This window comes from Phyllobates terribilis, unplaced genomic scaffold (genome assembly GCF_046119375.1).
Source record: "Phyllobates terribilis strain yellow unplaced genomic scaffold, ASM4611937v1 Scaffold_4__5_contigs__length_816908805, whole genome shotgun sequence".
NCBI classification, from domain to species: domain Eukaryota; kingdom Metazoa; phylum Chordata; class Amphibia; order Anura; family Dendrobatidae; genus Phyllobates; species Phyllobates terribilis.
In genome coordinates this window covers 402,434,743-402,461,779 of record NW_027362764.1, presented here as the reverse complement: position 1 = coordinate 402,461,779, position 27,037 = coordinate 402,434,743, and the positions used below count along the sequence as shown (strand labels likewise).

The following is a 27,037-nucleotide window of genomic DNA, read 5'->3' as shown; positions in this document are numbered from 1 at the left end:
AGCAAGATCTCTCAAGATATCTTGAATACCCTAGTGCAGTGGTGGCGTACCTATGGCACATGTGCCAGAGGGGGTACGCAGAGCCCTCCCGGTGGGCACATGTGCCATCCCATCAGCACTAGTGCTGCCACCACTGTCCTCAGCCCATGCGCCATCCTCTCATCACTAGCATCGCAGCCAGTCTCTTTTGCACGCGCGACGTCCCATCAGGCCGCGCAATATCCCATCAGGCCACGCAACATTCCATCAGTCCTCGCGACATCCCATCAGGCCGCACGCGTGCTGAGGAGGGTGAGGGTGGCTATGCTAGTGCTGAGGGGATGGCGCAGACCCACAGGTAAGACTGTGATATATGAAGAGACCAGATCAGCGATGGAATGGGCAGAGGTGAGTACTATAGTTTTTTTTTAATGTGGGGCTATTATACTGTATGGAGCACTATGTGAGGCCACTATACAGTATGGAGCATCATGTGGGGCCACTATGCAGTATGAAGCACTATGTGGGGCCACCATACAGTATGAAGCAGAACTTGGCACTCAAGAAGGGTTGCAGCAAGGCTGTTTGCCCACGATGCAGATTTAATGCATTTCCGCGGTGGCATTTCTTTGCAATAAATAAGTGTGTTTTGGATTTCAGTTTGGGCACTCTATCTCTAAAAGGTCCGCCATCACTGCTCTAGTGGCTTCAATGCCCCGTCGGTGTGGTGCAGTAATTAACCCTTTCGTGCCAGAGCCTGTTTTCGCCTTCGTGACTGGGTCAATTTTTTACAATTCTGACCACTGTCACTTTATGAGGTAATACCTCTGGAATGCTTCAACGGATCCCACTGCTTCTTAGACTGTTTTTACATGACATATTGTACTTCATGATAGTGGTAAAATTTCTTTGATATGACTTGAGTTACTTTGTGAAAAAATCAGAAATTTGGCGAAAATTTTTAAAATGTTCAAACTTTGAATTTTCATGCTCTTAAATCAGACAGCTATGTCTCACAAAATAGTTAATAAATAACATTTCCCACATGTCTACTTTACTTCAGCACAATTTAGGAACCAAAATTTTTTTTTTGTTAGGAAGTTATAAGGGTTAAAAGTTGACCATTGAGTTCTCATTTTTCCAACAAAATTTACAAAAACATTTTTTTTAGGGACCACATCATATTTGAAGTGACTTTGCGGGGCCTTTATGACAGAAAATACCCAAAAGTGACACCATTGTAAAAACTGCACTCCTTAATGTGCTCAAAACCACATTCAAGAAGTTTATTAACCCTTCAGGTGCTTCACAGGAATTTTTGGAATGTGGAAGAAAACAATGAACATTTAACTTTTTTTCGCAAAAATGTTACTTTAGACCCAAATTGTTTTTATTTTCGCAAGGGAAACAGGAAAAAACGGACTACAAAATTTGTTGTGCAATTTTTCCTGAACACGCCAGTACCCCATATCTGGGAGAAAACCACTGTTGGGGCGCATGGCAGGGCTTGGAAGGGAAAGAGCGCCATTTGACTTTTTGAATGTAAAATTTGCTGAAATAATTAGCGGCCGCCATGTCGCGTTTGGGGAGACCCTGATGTGCCTGAACAGTAGATACCCCCCACAGGTGACACCTTTTTGGAAACTAGGCCTTCCCATAGAACTTATCTAGATGTGTGGTGAGCACCTTGAACCCCCAGGAGCTTCACAGAAGTTTATAACATTGAGCCGTAAAAATAAAATTTTCACATTTTTCCCACAAAAATGTTTTTTAGCCCCAATTTTGCATTTTCTTAAGGGTAACAAGAGCAATTGCACCATATCATTTGTTGTGCAATTTCTCCTGAGTAATCTGATGTAATTCAGATGAAACTCGAGCGGGATCCATGCACTATAATGAGGCAGCCTCTGGCCTCTGTTTAGCAGTGTCCTTTTTTTCAGAAGTGCACAAAATTGTGGCAAATCGCACTTTTATGCACGCCTAAAAAAACTGACACCGTGGGATTATAGGCCAGACGGCGTCCACAGTGCCTCCATCTGCCTCATTACAGGGAATCTTTCACTGGGGGTTTAGTCTGAATCACGTATATCAGAGATTTACATGGGAACCCCGGTGGAAGCGCTCAGCGCAGAGTGCAGAATTAAAGTAAGCCGTGCCTTACTGCATTGTTTTGGGAAGCAGAATGAACAAATCAGCAGCAGGTGAAGAATTGTTTTTATATTTTACGCTGTTCCACATGTGGTATAAGTGATTAGACGATTTTCTTATTCAGGTCGGTGCGATTACAGCGATACCAGATTTATATTGGGTTTTTATGTTTCGCTGCTGTGACACACTTGCTTTTTTTTTGCAAAATCTAGTGTTTGCATTGCCATATTTTGAGAGCTATAATTTTTCCATATTCTGGCTGACAGAGTCATGTAAGGGCTTGTTTTTGCGAGACGAGTTGACGTTTTTATTGGTACCATTTTCGGGCACACAACGTTTTTTGATCGCTTTCTATTCTGTTTTTTGGGAGGCAGAATGAACAAAAAACAGCAATTCAGGATTTGTTTTTTGAGGTTTTTTTTTAATGCCGTTCCGCGTGTGGTAAAAGTGATAATGCAGTATGTTAACAGCGATACTACATTTATATATTTTTTTATGTTTTGGCGCTTTTATACAATAAAAATATTTTTTAGAAAAAAGAATTATTTTTGCATCACTTTGTTCTGAGAGCTATAACTATTTTATTTTTCCACTGATGGAGCTGTATGCCAGCTTTTTTTTTGCGGGACAAGATGACGTTTTTAGCGGAACCATTTTTATTTCCATTTGGCTTATTAATCGCATTTTATTCCACTTTATGTTTGGCAGTATAATGAAAAAGCATTGTTTCATGCACTTTCAATTCATCACCAGGAAAATGGCATCACAACAACCAGACAGAAGTAATCACACTTTACAAAAAAAAATGCAAAACTTTTGGTCGCCATTTTATGTCCTGGACACTAATGATTGTAATTTAGCCTGTATCGCAGATGCAGCAGTGATCTAGGGTTCATTTTAAGGCCACGTTAAGACGTTTAGTATTTGGTCAGTATCTTAGATCAGCATTTGTAGGTCAAAACCAGGAGTGGGTGAAAAATACAGAAGTGGTGACGTGTTTATATTCTACTTTTCCTCTGATTGTTCCACTCCTGGTTTTGGCTTACAAATACTCATGTAAAATATTGACCATATTCTGAACATGTGAACGTGGCCTACAGCTGAGATTTTCAGCAAACCAGCCTGTGATACCAGTTGGTAAAGCGAAAGCTGCAAGTAACTGCAGCTCGCATTCCTGTTGCTCACTTTTACCCATTTAACTCGGGCCTTTAAAAGTGAGCCCTGGATTGCAGCTAAAACAATGATCCAGGACTTACTTTAAGGCTATGGCCCCACTATCAGATTCTGGTCAGTTTCTGGTCAGTATTTTTCCTTAGTATTTGTAAGCCAAAACCAGGTGAGGAACAATCAGAGAAAAGGTATAATAAAAACAAGTCACCAATTCTGCATTTATCACCCACTCCTGGTTTCGGCTTACAAATACTGAGGAAAAATACTGACCAAATACTGATAGTGTGGCCGTAGCCATGGCAAGCAAAGACCATTGGAGTGGTAGTGCTGGAGTGGGGATTGGAGTGCAATGATAAATATGCTGTATTTTATTGTTTTAACCCCATTGCATTCCAGAGGGAAATTTCACAACAGAGCAGAGAATGCCTTTACAGTTCTCTAGTATCTAGTATATTTTTTAGAACATGTTTAACAAAATGTTTAGAGTCCAATACAAATACATTTTAACCACTACAATATGTATTGAATTGGAATTATTAAACAGAATATATTTATTTTTACCTGTTCCTGGAGGTCCTTGAATGATAGAAAGCTCGCTTGTTAGAGCCATTTGAAATGCCTTGAACTGAGATTGGTCAAGCTGTAGTTCCTCTTTAGTCGGCCAAGTACTGGAATCAAGGACATTAAATTGCTTTTTTAAAAACATGTTCAACATCGGAGTACCTAATTGGTGTAAAGGGCCTCCTGCATTATGATACTGCTGTATTCCAGATTTGTCAGACTTGATTAGCTTCTCCAAGGTGTAACCAGCAGGATTCTGAGAGACATATAAAGGTGGGGACATTGCTGTGTTACAGAAAACAATGTAATTCTGGAATGGAATTTCACTCGCCACCATTTCCTTCAAACCTTCCAACACATGACGATATGCTTCAAAGTAGGTTGTGGCTTCAATCATGAGAAAATTATCATCTACTGCATATTGTGCCATCTGCTGACGACTTTCTTCTGTAAAGATCAGGGCTATAACCCCCTTTTGGAGATCGGAAACGTTTCTGTCTGCCACAGTGGCAAAAAGCATATTTTTGAAATTGTCATTAGAAAGGCAAACAAGAGACCCATAGAGAAGACGCTTTGAGATTTCCCAACGAACATGTTTCAAGTTTTTATTACTGAAGTGGACCTCGTGAACTATTCCAGCACGAGTGCATAATGGAGATCGGATCTTAGCATCAAAATAAATTCTAACATCATCAATTTTTGCTTTATCGAGATCCTGTTTCTTCAGTGCAACAAGTCCAGAAATTCCATCTCTTAGAGGACGAATGAAATCTTCTCGCATTAGGCGGAAATGGGTATCTAGGTAAGACCCAGCATCAGCATAGCATCCATCAATGATGTTTGGTCTCATTGAAGGCTTTTGTGACAAACAAATGTCTTCATAGGTGGGATAAATTGATAGCTGTCTAAAGTCACTTTCTATGCTCTCCTTGTTTCCTACAATGTAAATGTAATTGTCTGATTTCAACGTTCCTTCCCCCTTTTTATCTTGTAAGTGTTGAAGGAACTTATCCAGATCCATCAATTTCTTCTTATTTTCTGTGGACACAATGTTCCCATTAACTTCCATGTCACGGAATGCATTTTGAACAAGGGTCTTAATTATGGTTACTTCCATGAAAGAACTGGATGGAAAGATACTTGCCAGTTCCATGGCCAAAGTAATAATATGTTCAAAAAACAAATGTTTTCTGTGAAGCTGTGTAATAGCCTTATAACTCTCCAACATGTGAAAAGTAAGAACTTGCTTCAGGAAACCAGATCCTTGGACATGACTTAGGATATATATTAAATTTTGCTGGTTTGTCGTGCTTGTGATAATTGTATTTAAAATATTCAGGAAACCTTCGGCTATTTGAAAATCCATTGTATTTTCATTAAGAAATTCCCTTAGTCCACTTCCCGGAGCAGCTAGTTTCATTATGATTTCAGATGGTTCCAATGTCGTTAATTTGGAAATCGTTTGTAAATCTATCTTTAGATTCTTGACAGTTCTTTGGCGTATCGGCATATCATCTCTGTTCCTTCTATTATGCTCTGTTTTGGGCTCCATTAATTCTGATAGATTTTGCACACTTTTTGCTCTCGCGGCAAATCCAGTTTTATTTGTCTGGAAGGCACTAAATGTATCTGACACTAAAAAGAAAGGCAAAAAAAATTGAAAATACAATTTAATTAAAGGGAACCTGACAACTTCCTTATGCTGCCACTGGGTAGTAACAGACAAAATAATTTTAACAATCAGGCACTGAAAGGTTAATGAGTTGCAGTTTTAAAGAATTTCTATATTAATCTCCGCAGTGCAAGGCAAGCAAAGAGTCTGCTATGAGGCAAGGAGTATGCTCTATTCATAATGTGAACCAGTCTTCCAGCCGCACATTTCTCCCTATTACATTCACAGGGAGAAACTGCCAATTATCAGCTGAAGGAGTCTTCTTAGCTCCTTGCCTTACAATAGGCTCCTTACTGCAGAGATTAATATGTGAGATTGCAAAAACTGATTGGTATTCGGCAATACCATTCGGCAATACCATTGATAACCTCTAGAAAGGAACAACAGTTCTCATGTGATCACCTCAGCCTCTAACGTTTCCATAGCTTTTTCTACCTGCATGCCATCTAATAACTAGCGTTGTATTGCAGCACAGTCCTATTTAATTCAATGAAAGTAAGACCCCACAAATCTGATACTATTGACCTATTTTAAGCATAAGTCATCAATATTATGAAAAAAAAACTTTCTTTAAGTGATAGAATGCTAATTTCAGTGCGTCCATAACTACTTTAAGGAAGCTGGCAGACAGACATGAACAATTTGTTATAAGTATGCATTGCACAGCATTGTCAACATTTAGAATTTGCTCAGAAAATCACAGCCAATGCTCTACAAATATCAGCCTTTGCCTTAGTATGAGGGGAGTTCATTAAAGATTTCTCCTGACCCACTTCTATTTATCACAGGACTCAGAAACTTCACATGTGTAATGATATAAGTCTATAGATTATGTGCCAATTTGCAACTCAGAACTGATAACAGTCTTGATTTTACAGGTGCTGAAGTGGTGTGATGTTTGATAATGGACCCAGTGGAATACAGAGCAGTCATCAAGTTCCTTTACTTTAAAGGCCGCACATCAAAGGAGACGTTCGATTAGATGAAACGAGATTTATGGTGATGATTCCCCATCGTATGATGTAGTCAAGAACTGGCATCGTCAATTGAATGTGGTCGGACTTCGGTGCAAATAGCTCCAATTCCAGGGCGACCCCACTCTGCTATTGATGAACACACCATCCAGCATGTGGAGGTCACCATTTTGGAAAATCACCGCGTAACCATTCGCCATCTAGCCCAAAATGTCAAGATTAGTGTGGGGTCCGTGGAAAAAAATCATCCAATACCATCTTCACATGCATAAGGTATCCGCTTGCTGGGTTCCCTGGCTGCTCACACCTTTCCAGAAGCAAGAACGAGTCGAATGCTTTCAGACTCTATTGACGATGGGCCATGGAAACCAGGAGACTTTTTCAACAGACTGATCACACAGGATGAAAGCTGGGTCCATCACTATGATCCTGAGACTAAAGTCCAGTCGATGCAATAGAGGCATCATGACTAGTGATGGGCGAACCTGTGACAGTTCAGGTTCGGCTAATTGAGCCGAATGCCAAACAGTTTTTTGACAGTCCGGAACAGTACCAGAACAGTACCCGAACACCGAACCCAAACACGGACCCCATTCATGTGAATGGCAGAGCTGAATATACCTGGTTCCCCGAATTGTCATTTGCGTGAGAGTGCAGGAAACACAGGCTGTAATCGGCGGTAATAGCATTACTGCGGTCGAGTGCTGTGGCAGTAAATAGCTTACAGCGGGTCATAGGCGCCGGCTGATGTACTACTACCATAATCAGCCGGCGCCTGCTGCCATAGGAAATAGTGAGTGCATGCGCCGTTGGATGTGAGCAGTAGTCTTGCAGGCGCCTGTGCTGAAAGTTTAAAAAAAAAGTGAAAATGAATAAAAAAATATTCAAATGAAAATAAAACACATTATACTCACGTACACCTTGTCCTCGATGTTCTCCGCCCCTACAAAAAATAAAAAAACACCATATACTTACCCTACAGCTAATCCTCGAAGCCCATGATCACTGGTAATTAAGGTAAAATAATAAACCAACCTCATCCTCACCTGTCTGCCGCAATCCAAATAGCAAGTGTCCCACGATGATCCCATGAACAGAACAGCCACATTGTAAAATGTGACCGATCTGTTAAGTAGCCGGCAATGCACTGAAGCTCAGTGCTGGCAAATGACTTCAGCGCATGCGCGGTGAGAACTTTCCCACGCTTGCGCTGACGTCAATGCGTTGAACTGAGTTCATGTAACATGAACTCAGCACAGTTCATTGACGGCACTGCGAGTCACTGAGGAGCGCAAGTATGGTTGCACTCCTCAGTGTCTCTGCAGGATGGCAGCCTGGATGGTCGTGTCCAGCTACTATCCAGATGTAGCAGAGCTGGACACGTCGAGGGACACATGGCTGTTCTTCACATCGGAAAGGTGAGGATGAGGTTGCTTTATTATTTTATTTTTATTGCAGGTGACAATGGCTTCAACTGGAATGGGCGTGATGGTAAGTATGGTTTAATTTAGAACATTAAAAGGTGGGGCAATGCTGGCGCTGTTGATAGTTGTGCCCATCAGGCAGGCATGGTAGCAGCCTTTACCCTGTGACCCTTGCAGGCCTGTACTCTGCACAGGTCACTAAAGAGGTAGGTACTTGCTGTCAGGTGTCAAAATGTCGCCGATCATGTCAGGGATTGCTAGTTATGCAATTCCCCAGTACAGAGGGAATGTGATAGGAGGGGGCGTTGAGATGAAGGCAGTAGGGGGTGATCCACTTGACATGTCCTGGGCCGGTACCGGCCAGATCACAGCGCCGCTCCCGTCGGTGGCGCAGTGGGATTTGCACTCGCTCGCTATCCGCCCACTGCTGCGAGGCTCGGGCCCAACTCAGCGCCCAGAGCGAAGGCCGTGGCCTGCACCTCTCAGTGCAGCCTCCCTCTCTTCTTCCCTCCCTCCCCCGCTTGTTGTTGCGCAGTCGGAAATAAGACTCACTTGCCGGAGAAGAAGAAGCTGCAGCAGCGGTGCCGGAGAGCAGAGGCGGACGCCTCTCAGACGTTGGTGGTGATGAGTAAGCGTCTCTCGGCCTTGAACAGAAGGTCTCATCATTCCCCTTCCTCCAACCACCACGGGGAACACGAAAGGAGCAGAGCACAGGCAGCGGCTGGGGCGAATGAAGGACAGGGAGAAGGGTTTATGAATGAGATGTCACTAAGGGGGGGGAGAATGCAGGGCAGCAGGGGAGAGTCAGCCTGGGAGCTTGTAACAGCCCCCTCTCGCTGTTGCTTTTACGTCCCACAGCTGGTATATAAAAACATAGTAGGTACAGTACAGACCAAAAGTTTGGACACACCTTCTCATTTAAAGATTTTTCTGTATTTTCATGAGTATGAAAATTGTACATTCACACTGAAGGCATCAAAACTATAAATTAACACATGTGGAATTATATACTTAACAAAAAAGTGTGAAACAACTGAAAATATGTCTTAAATTCTAGGTTCTTCAATGTAGCCACCTTTTGCTTTGATGACTGCTTTGCACACTCTTGGCATTCTCTTGATGAGCTTCAAGAGGTAGTCACCGGAAATGGTCTTCCAACAATCTTGAAGGAGTTCCCAGAGATGCTTAGCACTTGTTGGTCCTTTTGCCTTCACTCTGCGGTCCAGCTCACCCCAAACCATCTCGATTGGGTTCAGGTCTGGTGACTGTGGAGGCCAGGTCATCTGGCGTAGCACCCCATCACGCTCCTGCTTGATCAAATAGCCCTTACACAGCCTGGAGGTGTGTTTGGGGTCATGGTCCTGTTGAAAAATAAATGATGGTCCAACTAAACGCAAACCGGATGGAATAGCATGCCACTGCAAGATGCTGTGATAGCCATGCTGGTTCAGTATGCCTTCAATTTTGACTAAATCCCCAACAGTGTCACCAGCAAAGCACCCCCACACCATCACACCTCCTCCTCCATGCTTCACGGTGGGAACCAGGCATGTAGAGTCCATCCGTTCACCTTTTCTGCGTCGCACAAAGACATGGTGGTTGGAACCAAAGATCTCAAATTTGGACTCATCAGAGCAAAGCACAGATTTCCACTGGTCTAATGTCCATTCCTTGTGTTCTTTAGCCCAAACAAGTCTCTTCTGCTTGTTGCATGTCCTTAGCAGTGGTTTCCTAGCAGCTATTTTACCATGAAGGCCTGCTGCACAAAATCTCCTCTTAACAGTTGTTGTAGAGATGTGTCTGCTGCTAGAACTCTGTGTGGCATTGACCTGGTCTCTAATCTGAGCTGCTGTTAACCTTTGATTTCTGAGGCTGGTGACTCTGATAAACTTATCCTGAGATGCAGAGGTGACTCTTGGTCTTCCTTTCCTGGGGCGGTCCTCATGTGAGCCAGTTTCTTTGTAGCGCTTGATGGTTTTTGCAACTGCACTTGGGGACACTTTCAAAGTTTGCCCAATTTTTCGGACTGACTGACTTTCATTTCTTAAAGTAATGATGGCCGCTTCTTTTTCTTTACTTAGCTGCTTTTTTCTTGCCATAATACAAATTCTAACAGTCTATTCAGTTTGACTATCAGCTGTGTATCCACCACAATTCTGCACAACACAACTGACGGTCCCAACCCCATTTATAATGCAAGAAATCCCACTTATTAAACCTGACAGGGCACACCTGTGAAGTGAAAACCATTTTCGGTGACTACCTCTTGAAGCTCATCAAGAGAATGCCAAGAGTGTGCAAAGCAGTCATCAAAGCAAAAGGTGGCTACTTTGAAGAACCTAGAATTTAAGACATATTTTCAGCTGTTTCACACTTTTTTGTTAAATATATAATTCCACATGTGTTAATTCATAGTTTTGATGCCTTCAGTGTGAATGTAAAATTTTCATACTCATGAAAATACAGAAAAATCTTTAAATGAGAAGGTGTGTCCAAACTTTAGGTCTGTACTGTATATAAAAACATGCGTGTATTCGAATGCAACGTTGTATCAAAATTTCAAAGCAATCGGTGAAGAACTTTCAGAGATTTAAGATTTTGAACAAACGAACATTTACATTTTTATTTATATAGATAGATAAAGTATTTTATTCTGGGTGTGGGTGTCTTTATTTTAAATTTCACCCTCACTATGGGGTTAGCAATGAGGCGTCTTATAGACGCCTCTCCATTACTAACCTGGGCTTGATGTCAGCTGACATTATAAGCTGACATCAACCCCAACCCTATAATCCCACTGCCACCTCTACAGGGCAGTGGGCAGAGTGAGGTTAAGTGCCAGAATTGGCGCATCCTATGGATGCACGATTTCTGGAGTGGCTGAGGGCTGCTGTTGATAGCCTCGGAGGGGGCCAATATTCATGGCCCCTTCCTAGGCTATTAATATCAGCCCCCAGTTGTCTGCATAGCCTTTGCTAGCTGTTAAAATACGGGGACCCCACATCAATTTTTTGGGGGGTCCCCCATTTTAATAGCCAGTAAAGGCTAAGTATACAGCTGACAGCTGATATTAGTAGCCTGGGAAGCTCCATGGGTATTACCCACTTTCCAGGCTAAAAACATCTGCCCCAGCTGTCCACTTTTCCTCTGCTGGTTAATAAAATTACGAGGGACCGCATGCCACTTTTTTTTTACAGAAATTTAATCATTTATTAATAAAGGACATGAACAGTAAGTTACACACGCAAATCACTGATTATATATCTCACTTATTTATATCTATAGATAGATCGATAGATAGAATGATAGATTATTATTATTTATTTATGTAGCACCATTGATTCCATGGTGCTGTACATAAGGAGGGCTTACATACCAAATACAGATATCACTTACAGTAAACAAACTAACAATGATAGACTGGTACAGAGGGAAGAGGACCCTGCCCTTACGGGCTTACATTCTACAGCAATGGGGAAGGAGACATGAGGTTGGAGGGTTGCAGTAGCTCCGGTGTTGTTGATGTGGCAGCAGGCAAGGTCATGGCAGGCTGTAAGCTTGTTTGAAGAGATGGGTTTTCAGGTTCCGTCTGAAGGATCCAAGTGTGGCGGATAATCGGACGTGTTGAGGCACAGAATTCCATAGGATGAGGGATATTCGGGAGAAATTTTGGAGGCGATTGGATGACGAACGAATAAGTGTGGAGGAGAGAAGGAGGTCTTGGGAGGACCGAAGATTATGTAAGGGAATGTATCGGGAAATTAGTTCAGAGATGTACGGAGGAGAGAGGTTATGAATGGCTTTGTAGGTCAGTGTTAGTAGTTTGAACTGGATACGCTGGGCAATTGGGAGCCAGTGAATGAATTTGCAAAGGGGGATAGCAGAGGAGTAGTGAGGCGAGAGATGAACTAGTTGCGCAGCAGAGTTAGGGATGGAATGGAGGGGTGCGAGAATATTAGCAGGAAGGCCACAGAGGAGGATGTTGCAGTAGTCGAGGCGGGAGATGATGAGGGCATGCACAACTAGTTTAGTAGATTGAGGGTTGAGGAAAGGATGGATTCTGGAAATATTTTTGAGCTGGAGGCGACAAGAGGTGTCGAGAGCTTGGATGTGGGGTTTGAATAACAGGGCAGATTCAAGGGTTACTCCGAGGCAGCGGATTGCCGGTACAGGGGAAAGTGTGATGTCATTTATTGTGATAAAAAGGTCAGGTGGGGAAGATATGCGAGATGGGGGAAAGATGATGAGTTCAATTTTGTCCACATTGAGCATGAGGAAGCGGGAGGAGAAGAAGGAGGATATGGCTGCTAGACATGCTGGGATTCTGGACAGCAGAGAAGTGACATCTGGACCAGAGAGGTAGATCTGGGTGTCATCAGTGATAGATAATAGATAATTAGATAGCTAATAGAGTATATCTATTTATCTATCGACCTATCGACCAACTATGTAACAAATTTTTTTTTTTTATTCCTGGGTACAGAGTATGTTTTCCTAACCCATTATGCCTAAAACAAATAGAAAATAGTTGTTGTTCCACAAAAACTTTGCTTCTGTGATCAAGACAATGAAATTTTGAAATTTGTCTGTTTTCGGGAAAATTCTCGATTCGTATTCAATACTGAGTAGTCTTCTAGAATATTCTTGAACTGCTACAATTGTGCAGAAGTTTCTACAATTTTCCAGAATTATCTAGAAGTTTCTAGAAACTTTTAGAACTTTATAGAATGTTCTGGGACTGTTCAATACTAGTCATACAAGTATCAAAGCACAGGTGACTCGAACCAACATTTCGGTTTATGTTATTGCTGAGTAAGAGAAGAACGAATTATAGTTAAAGGGACACGGTCAGGTCATTTTTCAGTATGATACTAATATTACCCTTGAACAGTGCCTGGGCAGACCTTTAAAAAATATGTAAAATCATTATTCTACCCTTTGTAGTTTCCATGTTATCAGCATTGTCAGACCCTGCAGGGAGCAGGTACATTAGTCCTCTCCATTATAAGCAAACAGGAATAGTCCGGCTGCTGTATAAACTGTCATGTAATTATGCAGTCCCTCTCAGCAGCTCCCTCCTCCCTACTCCCTTGGCTCTCAGTGCAGTGTCAGGTTTCAGTTTCCATAGGAGCTACTATACTGTTCTGTTGAGGACAAGGAGGGAGAGAGCTATTTGTTTTAGATGGCATCAAGAGGTTGTTTGCGCCCAGCAGATGCATTTTGCTACGTGTGTGGACAATTTATAAAGACAAGAGCGAGAAAGTATTCCGTGAAAGCATGTTGTAAGATGTGCGAGGCCTACAAGGCATATTTCGGCATGCCTGTCAGGGATCAAGACAAGTCCTGGGCACCTCATTTCACATGTGAATATTGCAAGAAAACTGTTGAAGGTAAGGTGAACAATTGCGGCTCGTTTAGATGGCAGTGCTTTATTTTGTAGAATTTCAATGATTTAGATCTACTACAGTTTAAGGAGTTGCAATTGACAAAATTTTCACATATGTCAATGCACTATAGTAAAATATGTATTAAGTAAAGTGTCAAATTTCCTGCTTTTAAATTTATATAATTAATTATATCAGCTGTGTTACAGGTTGGTACAGGGGAGAAAAAAGAGCCATGAAGTTTGGTATCCCGTGAATTTGGTGGCAACTGACAGACCACTCAAGCAACTGCTACTTCGGCATGGTGGATCATGCCAAACGTCGCACAGGCAAGAATGTGCCTCAAATCGTTTATCCATAGATTCCTTCTTCCATTGCCCCAGTAACACACTGCCCCAATCTGCCTTTTCCAACTCCCCCGAAGAGGGATCAGCCATCTTTAGGGAAAAGCAGCATGTCAGACAGCGAGGAAGATATTGCAGATCAAGATTACGTTTTCACAGATGCAGTTGAGGAGAGAAGGCCATACTTTCCTAACCAGGAAGACGTCAACGATCTGATCAGAGACCTTCATCTTACCAAGTCCAATGCTGAGCTTCTGACATCGAGGCTCAAACAGTGGAACTTGTTGGATGAAAGCGTGCAAGTCACAGATCAGAGAAAGCATCACCAAACATTTTCCAACTTCTTTAGTCGGGAAGATGGGTTGTGCTTCTGCAACAATGTGGCCGGTCTTTTTGAGGCTATAGGTATCACCTGTAACCCGAGTGAATGGCGCCTATTCATAAATGGTTCATCCCGGAGCCTCAAAACCGTGCTGCTTCACAACGGAAACAACTACCCGTCTCTCCCTATGGCTCACTCAGTGTATCTCAAAGAGGACTACACCAGTGTCAAGATGTTGCTGAGTGCCTTGAAGTATGACGACTATAGATGGGAGGTATTTGGAGAATTCAAAATGGTGTCATTCCTGATGGGCCTTCAAGGCGGTTTCACAAAATGTTCTTGTTTCCTTTGCCTCTGGGACAGCCGTGACACTAAGGAGCACTATCACAGAAAGGATTGGCCACAGCGGACCGAGTTCTCTGTGGGGAAGAGCAACGTCAAGTGGGAGCCACTGATAGAACCTCTGAAGGTGCTGATGCCACCACTGCACATCAAGTTAGGCCTCATCAAGCAATTTGTCATGGCTCTTGACAAGGAGTCAGCACCTTTCAAGTACTTCCAAGATCTCCAAAGCTGTCCAAGGCAAAGGTCAAGGCTGGTATCTTCGTTGGACCGCAGATCAAGAAGATCACAGAATGTGACAAGTTCGCCAAGCTGCTGAACAGGACGGAGAAAAAGGCTTGGAACAGTTTCGTTGCAGTGGTTCATGGCTTCCTGGGTAATCACAAGGCTAAAAACTATGTGCAGTTGGTTCAGACTCTCATAAAGAATTACACCATAATGGGATGCAGAATGTCTCTCAAAGTCCATATCCTTGACGCTCATCTTGACAAGTTCAAGGAAAACATGGGAGCTTACTCAGAGGAGCAAGGCGAGTGCTTTCATCAAGATATATTGGGCTTTGAACATCGTTACCAAGGACAGTATAACGAAAACATGATGGAGGACTACATTTGGGGGCTTCTTCAAGAAAGTGATTTGCAGTACACTCGAAAATCTAGAAAACCTACTCATTTCTGAACGTTTTTAAGTGATTTTTGAATGGCTTTGTCTACTTACCAGGCAAGTGTTGTTTTTTATCAGACCACATGAACGAAAATATAATAATTTTTTTTTTTTGTCACAACAAATACAAAATTTTTCTGGGCTGTGCTCATAAAATTCAAGTTTATGCTGAATGTAGTAGTTTTTCCATACTCTTTAAACATAAGCAGTTGAAATATTACACTTGGAAGCCAGGAACAAAAATGTTGTTACATAGATAGATAGATAGAATGATAGATTGAAAGATAGATAGCTAGATAGTCTATCTATCTATCCTTATATCTATCTATTGTCTATCTATTCATATATCTATTAATCTATTTATCTATCTATCTATCCATATATCTATTATCTATCAATATACCTATATATCCATATATCTATCTATCGATCGATCTATTATCTCTTTATCTATCTATTATCTATTCATATATCTATTGATATATCTATCCATATATCTATCTATGTATCCATATATCTATTATATATCTATCCATATATCTATACATATATCTATCAATCTATTTTCTATTTATCTATCTGTCTATTATCTATCCATATATCTATCTATATAGATAGATACAGTTATATGAAAAAGTTTATGCACCCCTATTAATCTTAAGAAAATGTGCAATCTGCATTCAAACAAAATTTGACAGGTGCATAAGTATGGGCACCCTTATCATTTTCTTGTTTTAAATACTCCTACCTACTTTTTACTGACTTACTAAAGCACTTTTTTTGGTTTTGTAACCTCATTGAGCTTTGAACTGCATAGCTAGGTGTATGCAATCATGAGAAAAGCTACTTAAAGTGGCCACTTGCAAGTTGTTCTCCTGTTTGAATCTCCTCTGAAGAGTGGCATCATGGGCTCCTCAAAACAACTGTCAAAAGATCTGAAAACAAAGATTATTCAACATAGTTGTTCAGGGGAATGATACAAAAAGCTGTCTCAGAGATTTAACCTGTCAGTTTCCACTGTGAGGAACATAGTAAGGAAATGGAAGAACACAGGGACAGTTCTTGTTAAGGCCAGAAGTGGCAGGCCGAGAAAAACATCAGAAAGGCAGAGAAGAAGAATGGTGAGATCAGTCAAGGACAATCCTCAGACCACCTCCAGAGAGCTGCAGCATCAACTTGCTGCAGATGGTGTCACTGTGCATCGGTCAACTATACAACGCACTTTGCACAAGGAGAAGCTGTATGGGAGAGTGATGCGAAAGAAGCCGTTTCTGCAAGCACGCCACAAACAGAGTCGGCTGAGGTATGCAAAAGCACATTTGGAGAAGCCAATTTCTTTTTGGAAGAAGGTCCTGTGGACTGATGAAACCAAGATTGAGTTGTTTGGTCATACAAAAAGGCGTTATGCATGGCGACAAAAAAACACAGCATTCCAAGAAAAACACTTGCTACCCACAGTAAAATTTGGTGGAGGTTCCATCATGCTTTGGGGCTGTGTGGCCAATGCTGGCACCGGGAATCTTGTTAAAGTTGAGGGACGCATGGATTCCACTCAGTATCAGCAGATTCTTGACAATAATGTTCAAGAATCAGTGACAAAGTTGAAGTTACGCAGGAGATGGATCTTTCAGCAAGACAATGATCCAAAACACCGCTCCAAATCTACTCAGGCATTCATGCAGAGGAACAATTACAATGTTCTGGAATGGCCATCCCAGTCCCTAGACCTGAATATCATTGAACATCTGTGGGATCATTTGAAGAGGGCTGTCCATGCTCGGCGACCATCAAACTTAACTGAACTGGAATTGTTTTGTAAAAAGGAATGGTCAAAAATACTTTCATCCAGGATCCAGGAAATAATTAAAAGCTACAGGAAGCGACTAGAGGCTGTTATTTTTGCAAGAGGAGGATCTGCTAAATATTAATGTCACTTTTCTGGTGAGGTGCCCATACTTATGCACCTGTCAAATTTTGTTTGAATGCAGATTGCACATTTTCTGTTACTACAATAAACCTAATTTCAAGGCAGAAACATTACTGTGTCCAACAGTTATTACATATATCAAACTGAAATAGCTGTTGCAAAAACACCAATTTTTATAAAACATTAAGCTTAAGATTAATAGGGGTGCCCAAACTTTTTCATATAACTGTATATAGATAATAGATCGATAGATAGATATATGAATAGATATATGGATAGACAGATATTTAATAGATATATGGATAGATAGATATATTGATAGATTGATATTAGATATATGGATAGATATATTGATAGATAGATAATAGATATATGGATAGATAGATAGTGTAAGGTTGCAGCCAGACAGGTCGTGGATGGGAGGTATGTGTCCCCAAGATGCCAAGCCTTGGTGATGTAGGACTCGGAAAAGCAGTGCTGAGAGGTGTGTAATGGGCTCGGATTATAGAGCCGGGTTTTACGAGCAGCTGAAAGAGTTGGGTGGGATCGGCTGCTCACTTACCTCCAGTCCAGGTCTTGGAAGGCCTGATTTAAGCCTGTTTCAGTCTGTCTGTGTGTTTTGCAAGGTGAGGAAGTCTTGCATGTGCTGCTCAGACTCTGCTGAAGGCAGAGAAAAGGACTTAATTTAAATGGCTGAGGCCGTGCTGTATGGACTGGCTACTTTGAGTTTTGTTTTGTTATACCTTTTTGTGCCAGGAAGAGGCAGTTATATTTTGTTTCCTGACTGGTTTATCGACACTAAATAAACCACCAGTTTGTTTGAACCTGTGGACAGCATCACTGTGTGAACCTGTGCCTACCTCTAACGGGGCTGAGTGAGTATAAATCCCTACAATTGGTTTTAGTAGCACAGGCACGAATCCCAAGGGGCAGTGTGACTGCTACAGGAAACCGCATATGTCCTGGGTGAAGGCCGCCAGCCAGCAAGGTTCGTCCGGCAGCATGGAGGAGCTGATAAAGCAACTGGTGCAGGAAAATATGCATCAGCAGCAAGCTCAGCAGGAGATGAATAAACTATTAATACAACAGATGCAGCAGCGACAGCAACAGGAACAAATGACGCTCCTGGCAGAGGCCCTCTGTGTCAGAGAAGCCGTACCACCTCCAGGCCGAAGCAACGAGACCCAGGTGAGGAAAATCATGAGAGGGACGAAGCAAAAGATGACTCTGGAGGATGACGTTGAGGCGTGCCTGGCCGTGTTTGAGAGGGTGGTTGACCGTGAGAGACTACCACCGGAGCAGTGGGCGGAGGTTCTAGCGCCATATCTGACCGTGGAACCACAGAAGGCGTACTTTGATCTGGCCCTGCAGGACGCTAAGGAGTATAGCAAGCTTAAGGCTAAGATCCTGGCGTGGCGTGGCGTAACTCTGACAGCCAGTTCACCCCTGAAGAAACTTCGGCGCAGGCCGTAATGGACGAGTTTCCCATGTGTGTGTTTGTGGGCAATGAGGATGAGGCAGAATCCCATGGGGCCAATATCCCTGAGCTGGAGGTGTCCGAGGGAAACTTTGGAACAGCCCAACTCAGGGATTTAACTCTGAAAGGGGCATTTGAAAATGTTACTGTGTTAAATGAAGTGCCTCAGGAGTCTGGGGCCGACAGTTAGTTCCCTCATTTTGCTGTGAATGGTGATTTGCTGTACAGAGTAACCAAGCCAAGGGGTGAGGTAATAGAGCAGTTGCTGGTGCCAGGGCACTATAGACGCAGAGTGTTAGACATGGCTCATTCACATGTGTTGGGTGGTCACCTGGGCGCAGATAAGACTCAGGAACGGATCCTCCAGAGATTCTACTGGCCAGGTTGCTACATAGAAATAACGAGATATTGTCGTTCCTGCCCCACATGCAAGCTAACCTCCCCGGTAGCCCATTTCCGCAGTCCCCTAGTACCGCTACCTGTCATCGAGGTCCCATTCGATCGCATAGCTATGGATCTAGTGGGACCCTTGGTCAAGTCCACCCGAGGGCATCAGTATAGTCTGGTGGTATTAGATTATGCTACACGGTATCCGGAGGCCGTACCACTACAAAACTCCTCCACCAGGTGTATAGCCCGGAAGTTAGTATATCTATTTTCTAGAACGGGTTGCCTAAGAAGATCCTAACCGACCAAGAAACTCCATTTATGTCAAAGGTCATGAGGGAATTGTGCAAGACACTGCAGATTGCCAACTGAGAATCTCCATGTACCATCTCCTGACGGGTCGAGAGGTTTAACAAAACCTTGAAGGCAATGTTGAGAAAAGCAGTGGAGAAGGATTACCGAGACTGGGACTGTCTGCTTCCCTATCTCTTGTTCTCCATCAGGGAAGTTCCCCAAGCTTCCACGGGATTCTCCCCGTTTGAACTACTCTATGGCCAACACCCTCGAGGACTCCTGGATGTGGCGAAAGAGTCCTGGGAAGCTGAAACCACTCCCTATAGGAGCGTGGTGGAGCACATTGCCCAGATGCAAGAAAGGATTGCCAATGTGATGCCCATTGTGAAGGAGCACCTCCTCAAGGCACAAGAGGCACAGTCCAGGGTGTATAATAGGTCAGCCAGGGTGAGACAGTTCAACCCGGGAGATCGAGTACTTTTGCTAGTACCCACAGTGAAGAGAAAGTTCATGGCCAAGTCAAGTGGCAGGGCCCCTATGAGATGGTAGAGAAAGTTAGGGAAGTCAACTATAAAATCCACCAACTGGGGAAGAGGAAGCCCTAACAAATTTACCATGTTAACCTGAATAAATCGTGGCATGACAGAGAACCTGTGGAAGCTCCGTGTTTGGTGGCTGAGGCTGACGCCGACGTGAAAGAGGTCAAAGTGGCAGAGTGCCCAAATGCAACAGTGAAAAAAGTTGCTACATCGGAATTGAGACCTGTTCTCAGAACTACCCGGGTGTACTCAGGTCATAGAGCAAGAGGTTCTTACGGAGCCTCATGTCCGGGTAAACTTGAAGCCGTATCGGATTCCCGAAGCCCGCCGAGAGTTGATCTCGAAAGAGGTGAAGCGGATGCTTAGCCTGGGAGTCATTGAAGAGTCCAAGAGTGGCTGGTGCAGTACCATAGTCTTAGTGCCGAAACCAGAGGGAGAATGGCAGTTTTGCAACAACTATAGGAAGCTGAACGAGGTCTCGAAGTTCGACACCCACCCAATGCCTAGGGTAGATGAGCTTATCGAAAGGCTAGGACCCGCTCGGTACATCACCAACCTGGACCTCACCAAGGGATACTGGCAAATTCCCCTGTCCAAAGAGGCCAAAGAGAAGACAGCCTTCTCAACGCCAGACGGATGTTATCAGTACATCAGAATGCCGTTTGGGTTGCAAGGAGCTCCGACCACTTTCCAGAGAGCCATGGACCGGATCTTAGCACCCCACAAAAAATATGCAGCGGCCACACAGGTTGTGGACGGGAGGTATGTGTCCCCAAGGTGCCAAGCCTTGGTGATGTAGGACTCAGAAAAGCAGGCTCCAGCACACATAGTGCTAAGAGGTGTGTAATGGGCTCGGATTATAGAGCCGGGTTTTACGAGCAGCTGAAAGAGTTGGGTGGGATCGGCTGCTCACTTACCGCCAGTCCAGGTCTTGGAAGGCCTGATTTAAGCCTGTTTCAGTCTGTCTGTGTGTTTTGCAAGGTGAGGAAGTCTTGCATGTGCTGGTCAGACTCTGCTGAAGGCAGAGAAAAGCACTTCATTTAAATGGCTGAGGCCGTACTGTATGGACTGGCTATTTTGAGTTTTGTTTTGTTATACCTTTTTGTGCCGGAAAGAAGCAGTTATATTTTGCTTCCATGACTGGTTTATGGACACTAAATAAACCACCAGTTTGTTTGAACCTGTGGACTGCATCACTATGTGAACCTGTGCCTACCTCTAACGCACTTCATTTAAATGGCTGAGGCCGTACTGTATGGACTGGCTATTTTGAGTTTTGTTTTGTTATACCTTTTTGTGCCGGAAAGAAGCAGTTATATTTTGCTTCCATGACTGGTTTATGGACACTAAATAAACCACCAGTTTGTTTGAACCTGTGGACTGCATCACTATGTGAACCTGTGCCTACCTCTAACGCGGCCGAGTGAGTAAAAATCCCTAAGATAGATAACAGATATATGAATAGATAGATAATAGATATATTGATAGATATATGGATAGATAGATATATTGATAGATAATAGATATATGGATAGATATATTGATAGATAGATAATAGATATATGGATAGATATATGGACAGATGGATATATTCATAGATAGATAACAGATATATGGATAGATATACTGATAGATAGAGAGATAATAAATATATGGATAGATAAATGGATAGCTATATTCATAGATAGATAGATAATAGATATATGGATATATTGATAGATAGATAATAGATATACGAATAGATACAGTGGGGAAAAAAAGTATTTAGTTAGCCTCAAATTGTGCAAGTTCTCCCACTTAAAAAGATGAGAGAGGCCTGTAATTGACATCATAAGTAGACCTCAACTATGAGAGGCAAAATGAGAAAACAAAATCCTGAAAATCACATTGTCTATTTGGAAAGAAATTTTTTTCAAATTTTGGTGGAAAATAAGTATTTTGTCAGATTTCTGGCTCTCGCAGACCAGTAACTTCTTCTTTAAGAGGCTCCTCTGTCCTCCACTCATTACCTGTAGTACTGGCATCTGTTTGAACTTGTTATCAGTATAAAAGACACCTGTCCGCAACCTCAAACAGTCACACTCCAAACTCCACTATGGTGAAGACCAAAGAGCTGTCGAAGGACACCAGAAACAAAATTGTAGCCCTGCACCAGGCTGGGAAGACTGAATCTGCAATAGGCAAGCAGCTTGGTGTGAAGAAATCAACTGTGGAAGCAATAATTAGAAAATGGAAGACATACAAGACCACTGATAGTCTCCTTCGATCTGGGGCTCCACACAAGATCTCACTGGGGCCAAAATAATCTCAAGAACGGTGAGCAAATATCACAGAACCACACGGGGGAACCTAGTGAATGACCTGTAGAGAGCTGGGACCAACATTACACAGGCTACCATCAGTAACACACTACGCTGCCAGGGACTCAGATCCTACAGTGCCAGACGTGTCCCCCTGCTTAAGCCATTACATGTCCGGGCCCGTCTGAAGTTTGCTAGAGAGCATTTGGATGATCAAGAAGAGTATTGGGAGAATGTCATATGGTCAGATGAAACCAAAGTAGAACTGTTTGGTAGAAACACAACTCGGCATGTTTGGAGGAGAAAGAATGCTGAGTTGCATCCAAAGAACACCATACCTACTGTGAAGCATGGGGGTGGCAACATCATGCTTTGTTTCTCTGCCAAGGAACCAGGACGACTGATCCGTGTACATGAAAGAATGAATGGGGCCATGTATTGTGATGTTTTGAGTGCAAACCTCCTTCCATCAGTAAGGGCATTGAAGATGAAATGTGGCTGGGTCTTTCAGCATGACAATTATCCCGAGCACACCGCCAGGGCAACAAAGGAGTGGCTTCGTAAGAAGCATTTCAAGGTCCTGGAGTGGCCTAGCCAGTCTCCAGATCTAAACCCTATAGAAAACCTTTGGAGGGAGTTGAAAGTCCGTGTTGCCCAGCGACAGCCCCAAAACATCACTGCTCTAGAGGAGATCTGCATGGAGGAATGGGCCAACATACCAACAACAGTGTGTGCCAACCTTGTGAAGACTTACAGAAAACGTTTGACCTCTGTCATTGCCAACAAAGGATATATAACAAAGTATTGAGATGAACTTTTGTAATTGACCAAATACTTATTTTCCACCAAAATTTGAAAAAAATTTCTTTCCAAATCAGACAATGTGATTTTCAGGATTTGTTTTCTCATTTTGTATCTCATAGTTGAGGTCTACCTATGATGTCAATTACAGGCCTCTCTCATCTTTATAAGTGGGAGAACTTGCACAACTGGTGGCAAACTTAATACTTTTTTCCCCACTGTAAATAGATTTATAGATAAATAATAGTTAGATACATAGAAATATGGATATATTGATAGATAAATAGATTAATAGATATATGGATAGATAGATAATACATATATGGATTTATAGATAATAGACATATGGATAAATAGATAGATAGATAATTAGATATGTCGATAGATAATATATTATATCTATTTATCTATTATCTATCTACCTATCTAATTATCTATTTATCATTGTATCTATCGATCTATCTATCCATATATCTTTCCACATATCTATTATCTATCCATATATCTATACATCTATCTATCTATTATCTATATATCTAGCTATCCATCTATCTATCGATCTACTATCTATCTATCTATTATCTATCCGTATATCTATCTAACTATTATCTATCTATCTAGATAGATAATAGATCGATAGATAGATATATGGATAGATATATGGATAGATAGTTAATAGATATATGGGTAGATATAGGGATAGCTAGATAGATATATTGATAGATAGATAATAGATATATGGATAGATAGATAGATAAATAGATAATAGATTAATAGATAGATATATGGATAGCTAGATATATAGATAATAGATAGATATACAGATAGATATAAATATGTGAGATGTATAATCAGTGCTTTGAAGGTGTACGTTACTGTTCATGTCATTTATTAATAAATGATTACATTTTTGGAGAAAAAAATGGCGTGGGTTCCCCTCGTAATTTTATTAACCAGCAGAAGGAAACTGGACAGCTGGGGCTGATGTTTTTAGTCTGGAAAGGGGGTAATACCCATGGAACTTGCCAGGCTACTAATATCAGCCCCCAGCTGTATACTTAGCCTTTACTGGCTATTAAAATGGGGGACCCCAAAAAAATTTACATGGAGTCCCCCTATTTTAACAGCTAGCAAAGGCTAGGCAGACAGCTGGGGGCTGATATTAATAGCCTAGGAAGGAGCCATGAATATTGGCCCCCACCGAGGCTAGAAACAGCCCTCAGTCGCCCCAGAAGTGGTGCATCCATAGGATGCGCCAACTCTGGCACTTAGTCTTGCTATGCCCACTGCCCTGTAGGCAGTGGGGGTTATAGGGTTGGGGTTGATGTCAGCTTATAATGCCAGTTGACATCAAGTCCAGGTTAGTAATGGAGAGGCGGCTATAAGACGTCCCCATTACTAACCCCAGAGTGGAAGTGAAATGTAAAATAAAGACACCCACACCCAGAATAAAATATTTGAAATAAAGACAGACACCTTTTAATGTTCTAAATTAAACCATATTTACCATCACGCCCATTCCAGTTGAAGCCATTGTCACCTGCAATAAAAATAAAATAATAAAGCAACCTCACCTTTCCGACGTGAAGAACAGAATCCATGTGTCCCGCGACGGCTCCAGCTCTGCTACATCTAGATGGCAAGCTGGATCGTAGCTGGACGCGACCATCCTGCCTGCCATCCAGCAAAGACACTGAGGAGCGAGGTGTTTACAGTTGCTTAAAGAGATGGGAGAAGTGTGTGTCCCTAGGTGGCACCTATGTGGAGAAGGACTAATAACTGTGCCAAGTTTCATTGCTCTCAGTCCACAGGAAGTGGATCAGGGGAAATCTTTAATGAACGCCCCTCGTAAGTCAACAGCTAAGCGCAATGTTACATAATCCCAAACAACTTAATTACCTGTTCTACACTAGAACATTCCTTCCATTTTCAATGCAACATTTCTTTAAATAAATTATTTCAATTGGCATTCATAAAATATTGTTTCACTTTAAATAGATAGCAAAAAAAGTTTCTGCATGTGCACAGAAAGTACCTTTCATCTCGGTGCTAAAAGATGCAGCCAAGTTTTGGCTACCATATCTCAGAGGACTTTTGTGGCGATTCGATAACCTCCCCGGTGTACCAAAGCGCTGCTGCTGGCTTCCATGTCCTGATGCCTGAGCTTGTGGATTACCATTTCTCCTACCACCAGTTGTGTCATTTTGCGGTGTTCTATCTCTGTAGGCTCCTTGAGCTGCACCTGGAAGATAAAATAGATAAAATGTGCTACAATTTCTTATGACAAAGATGATATAAAATACAGACGTCTTTTTTTGGTTCCTAAATACATTTTCATGTACACTAGAATTACCAGACCTAGCTACATTTTTCTAGTGCAACTGACTCCGCTAGTATGACTACTGTAGTCTTCCTTTAGAAAGCAGCTTAAAAGCATTTATGCAGTAATTGACGCAAAAGGAGCCCCGACCAAGTATTGAGTCCATTTACTGAACATACATTTCAGTAGGCCAACATTTCGGATTTTAAAATAATTTTTCAAGCTGTTGTTATAAAGTATTCTAATTTACTGAGATAATGACTTTTGTGTTTTCATTGGCTGTAAGCCATAATCATCAACATTAACAGGAATAAACACTTGAAATAGATCACTCTGTTTGTAATGACTTTATATAATATACAAGTTTCATTTTTCGTATTGAAGAACTGAAAATGGTGTGACTCATAGGGTGATATTGGAGAGCAGCCTAAAGACACATCCCGATAGAATTCTGTGAGCTATGATCCCTTGGTTAAAGGGAATCTGTCACCACTTTGGAGATATCAGACCTCTACTATGGCCATACAGGGTATAGAAAAGTAAATCTATACATACCTGTATGGCCCATGGTAGAGGTCTGAATGCAGAGAAATGTAGTTTTATCTCCTTGGTTTTTCACAGGCTTGGTTCCCCCGGACGCCAAGCTAACCCCACCCATCTGCTTATTATTCCACAAATTCTCCACCTATGTCCACTTTTACCCTATTTCCCCCCCTCCCCACGCGTCAAGTGAAGTGCACTTTTTTTCCCTCACCTCCCGGCGCAACAGGGAGCGCGCTTTGTTTCCTCCCAGGCCCGTTTGGCTGAGCACAGTACCACAGTGCTCTATTGCGCAGGCGCCGGGGAGTCACTGTGGACTCTGCTCAGCCAAACGGGCCCGGGAGGAAACAAAGCGCGCTCCCTGTGAGCCGCGCTTTGTGCATGTGCTGGGAGGTGAGGGAAAAAAGCGCACATCACAGGGACCTGTGACGTGTGGGGAGGGGGGGAAATATGGCATACGTGGACATAGGCGGGGAATTGGTGGAATAATAAGCAAACGGGCGGGGATAACTTGGTGTCCGGGGGAAAGCCTGCAAAAAACCAAGGAGATAAAACTAAATTTCTCAGCATTCAGACCTCTAATATGGGCCATACAGGTATGTATAAATTTACATTTCTATACCCTGTATGCCCATAGTAGAGGTCTGATAACTCCAAAGTGGTGACAGATTCCCTTTAAGATAATAAAAATTAGCAAAAAACTTTCTAAATTTGACCAAGTGACAGGTCCTATTTCTCAGTAACAGTCTAACAGACTGGACAACAAAAGACAGGAATGGAGCTTTACAAAATGCAATTAGAAAAGAAATTTTATTATTAGTATAAATACATTAAAAGGTACATATAGGATCCATAAGAGGAAATATGAATCATGATGTGTGCAAAAAGAGCAGAACACCCCCCCAAAACAACAGGCCTCAGGTAGGCATCATTAAAGTGCGAAATATGATGTACAGCAAGTAGTAAACACTAAGCACACCCAACCACTCAAGACATGAACAGGGGAGCAAATAATATTGCTACAGTACCCCATAATCTATACAAAATCTAGAAGCAATAGTGGGCAAAAGGCAATGCAAGTGGATACACATAAGGCTGAATAATAAAACATAAAAAAAAAAGTAGTCAAGGCACTAACCCAAGGGCTGAAAGTTCCCCGAATGGGGAAAGGGAGAGTACAAAAAGTGCAAAAAACACCTACCCAACGCGCGTTTCGCGTGGACAATGCGTTGCTTTCCCTCACCTCCCGGCGCAACAGGGAGCGCGCTTTGTTTCCTCCCAGGCCCGTTTGGCTGAGCACAGTACCACAGTGCTCTATTGCGCAGGCGCCGGGGAGTCACTGTGGACTCTGCTCAGCCAAACGGGCCTGGGAGGAAACAAAGCGCGCTCCCTGTGAGCCGCGCTTTGTGCATGTGCTGGGAGGTGAGGGAAAAAAGCGCACATCACAGGGACCTGTGACGTGTGGGGAG

The 27,037-nt window shown here is 42.4% G+C and overlaps 1 protein-coding gene across 2 annotated transcripts in view; it reads right to left on the bottom strand.

Annotated features, from left to right (window-relative positions):
• The window catches only part of LOC141265440 (NFX1-type zinc finger-containing protein 1-like), a 200,661-nt gene that overhangs the window by 115,695 nt on the left and 57,929 nt on the right, over nucleotides 1–27,037 (bottom strand). For both annotated transcript variants that reach the window (XM_073678549.1, XM_073678550.1), the window contains exons 8-9: nucleotides 24,744–24,950; nucleotides 3,859–5,493 (exon numbers count right to left, since the gene is read on the bottom strand). In XM_073678549.1, coding sequence (XP_073534650.1) covers nucleotides 3,859–5,493; nucleotides 24,744–24,950 — 1,842 coding nt within the window. The remainder of the gene's footprint in view (nucleotides 1–3,858; nucleotides 5,494–24,743; nucleotides 24,951–27,037) is intronic.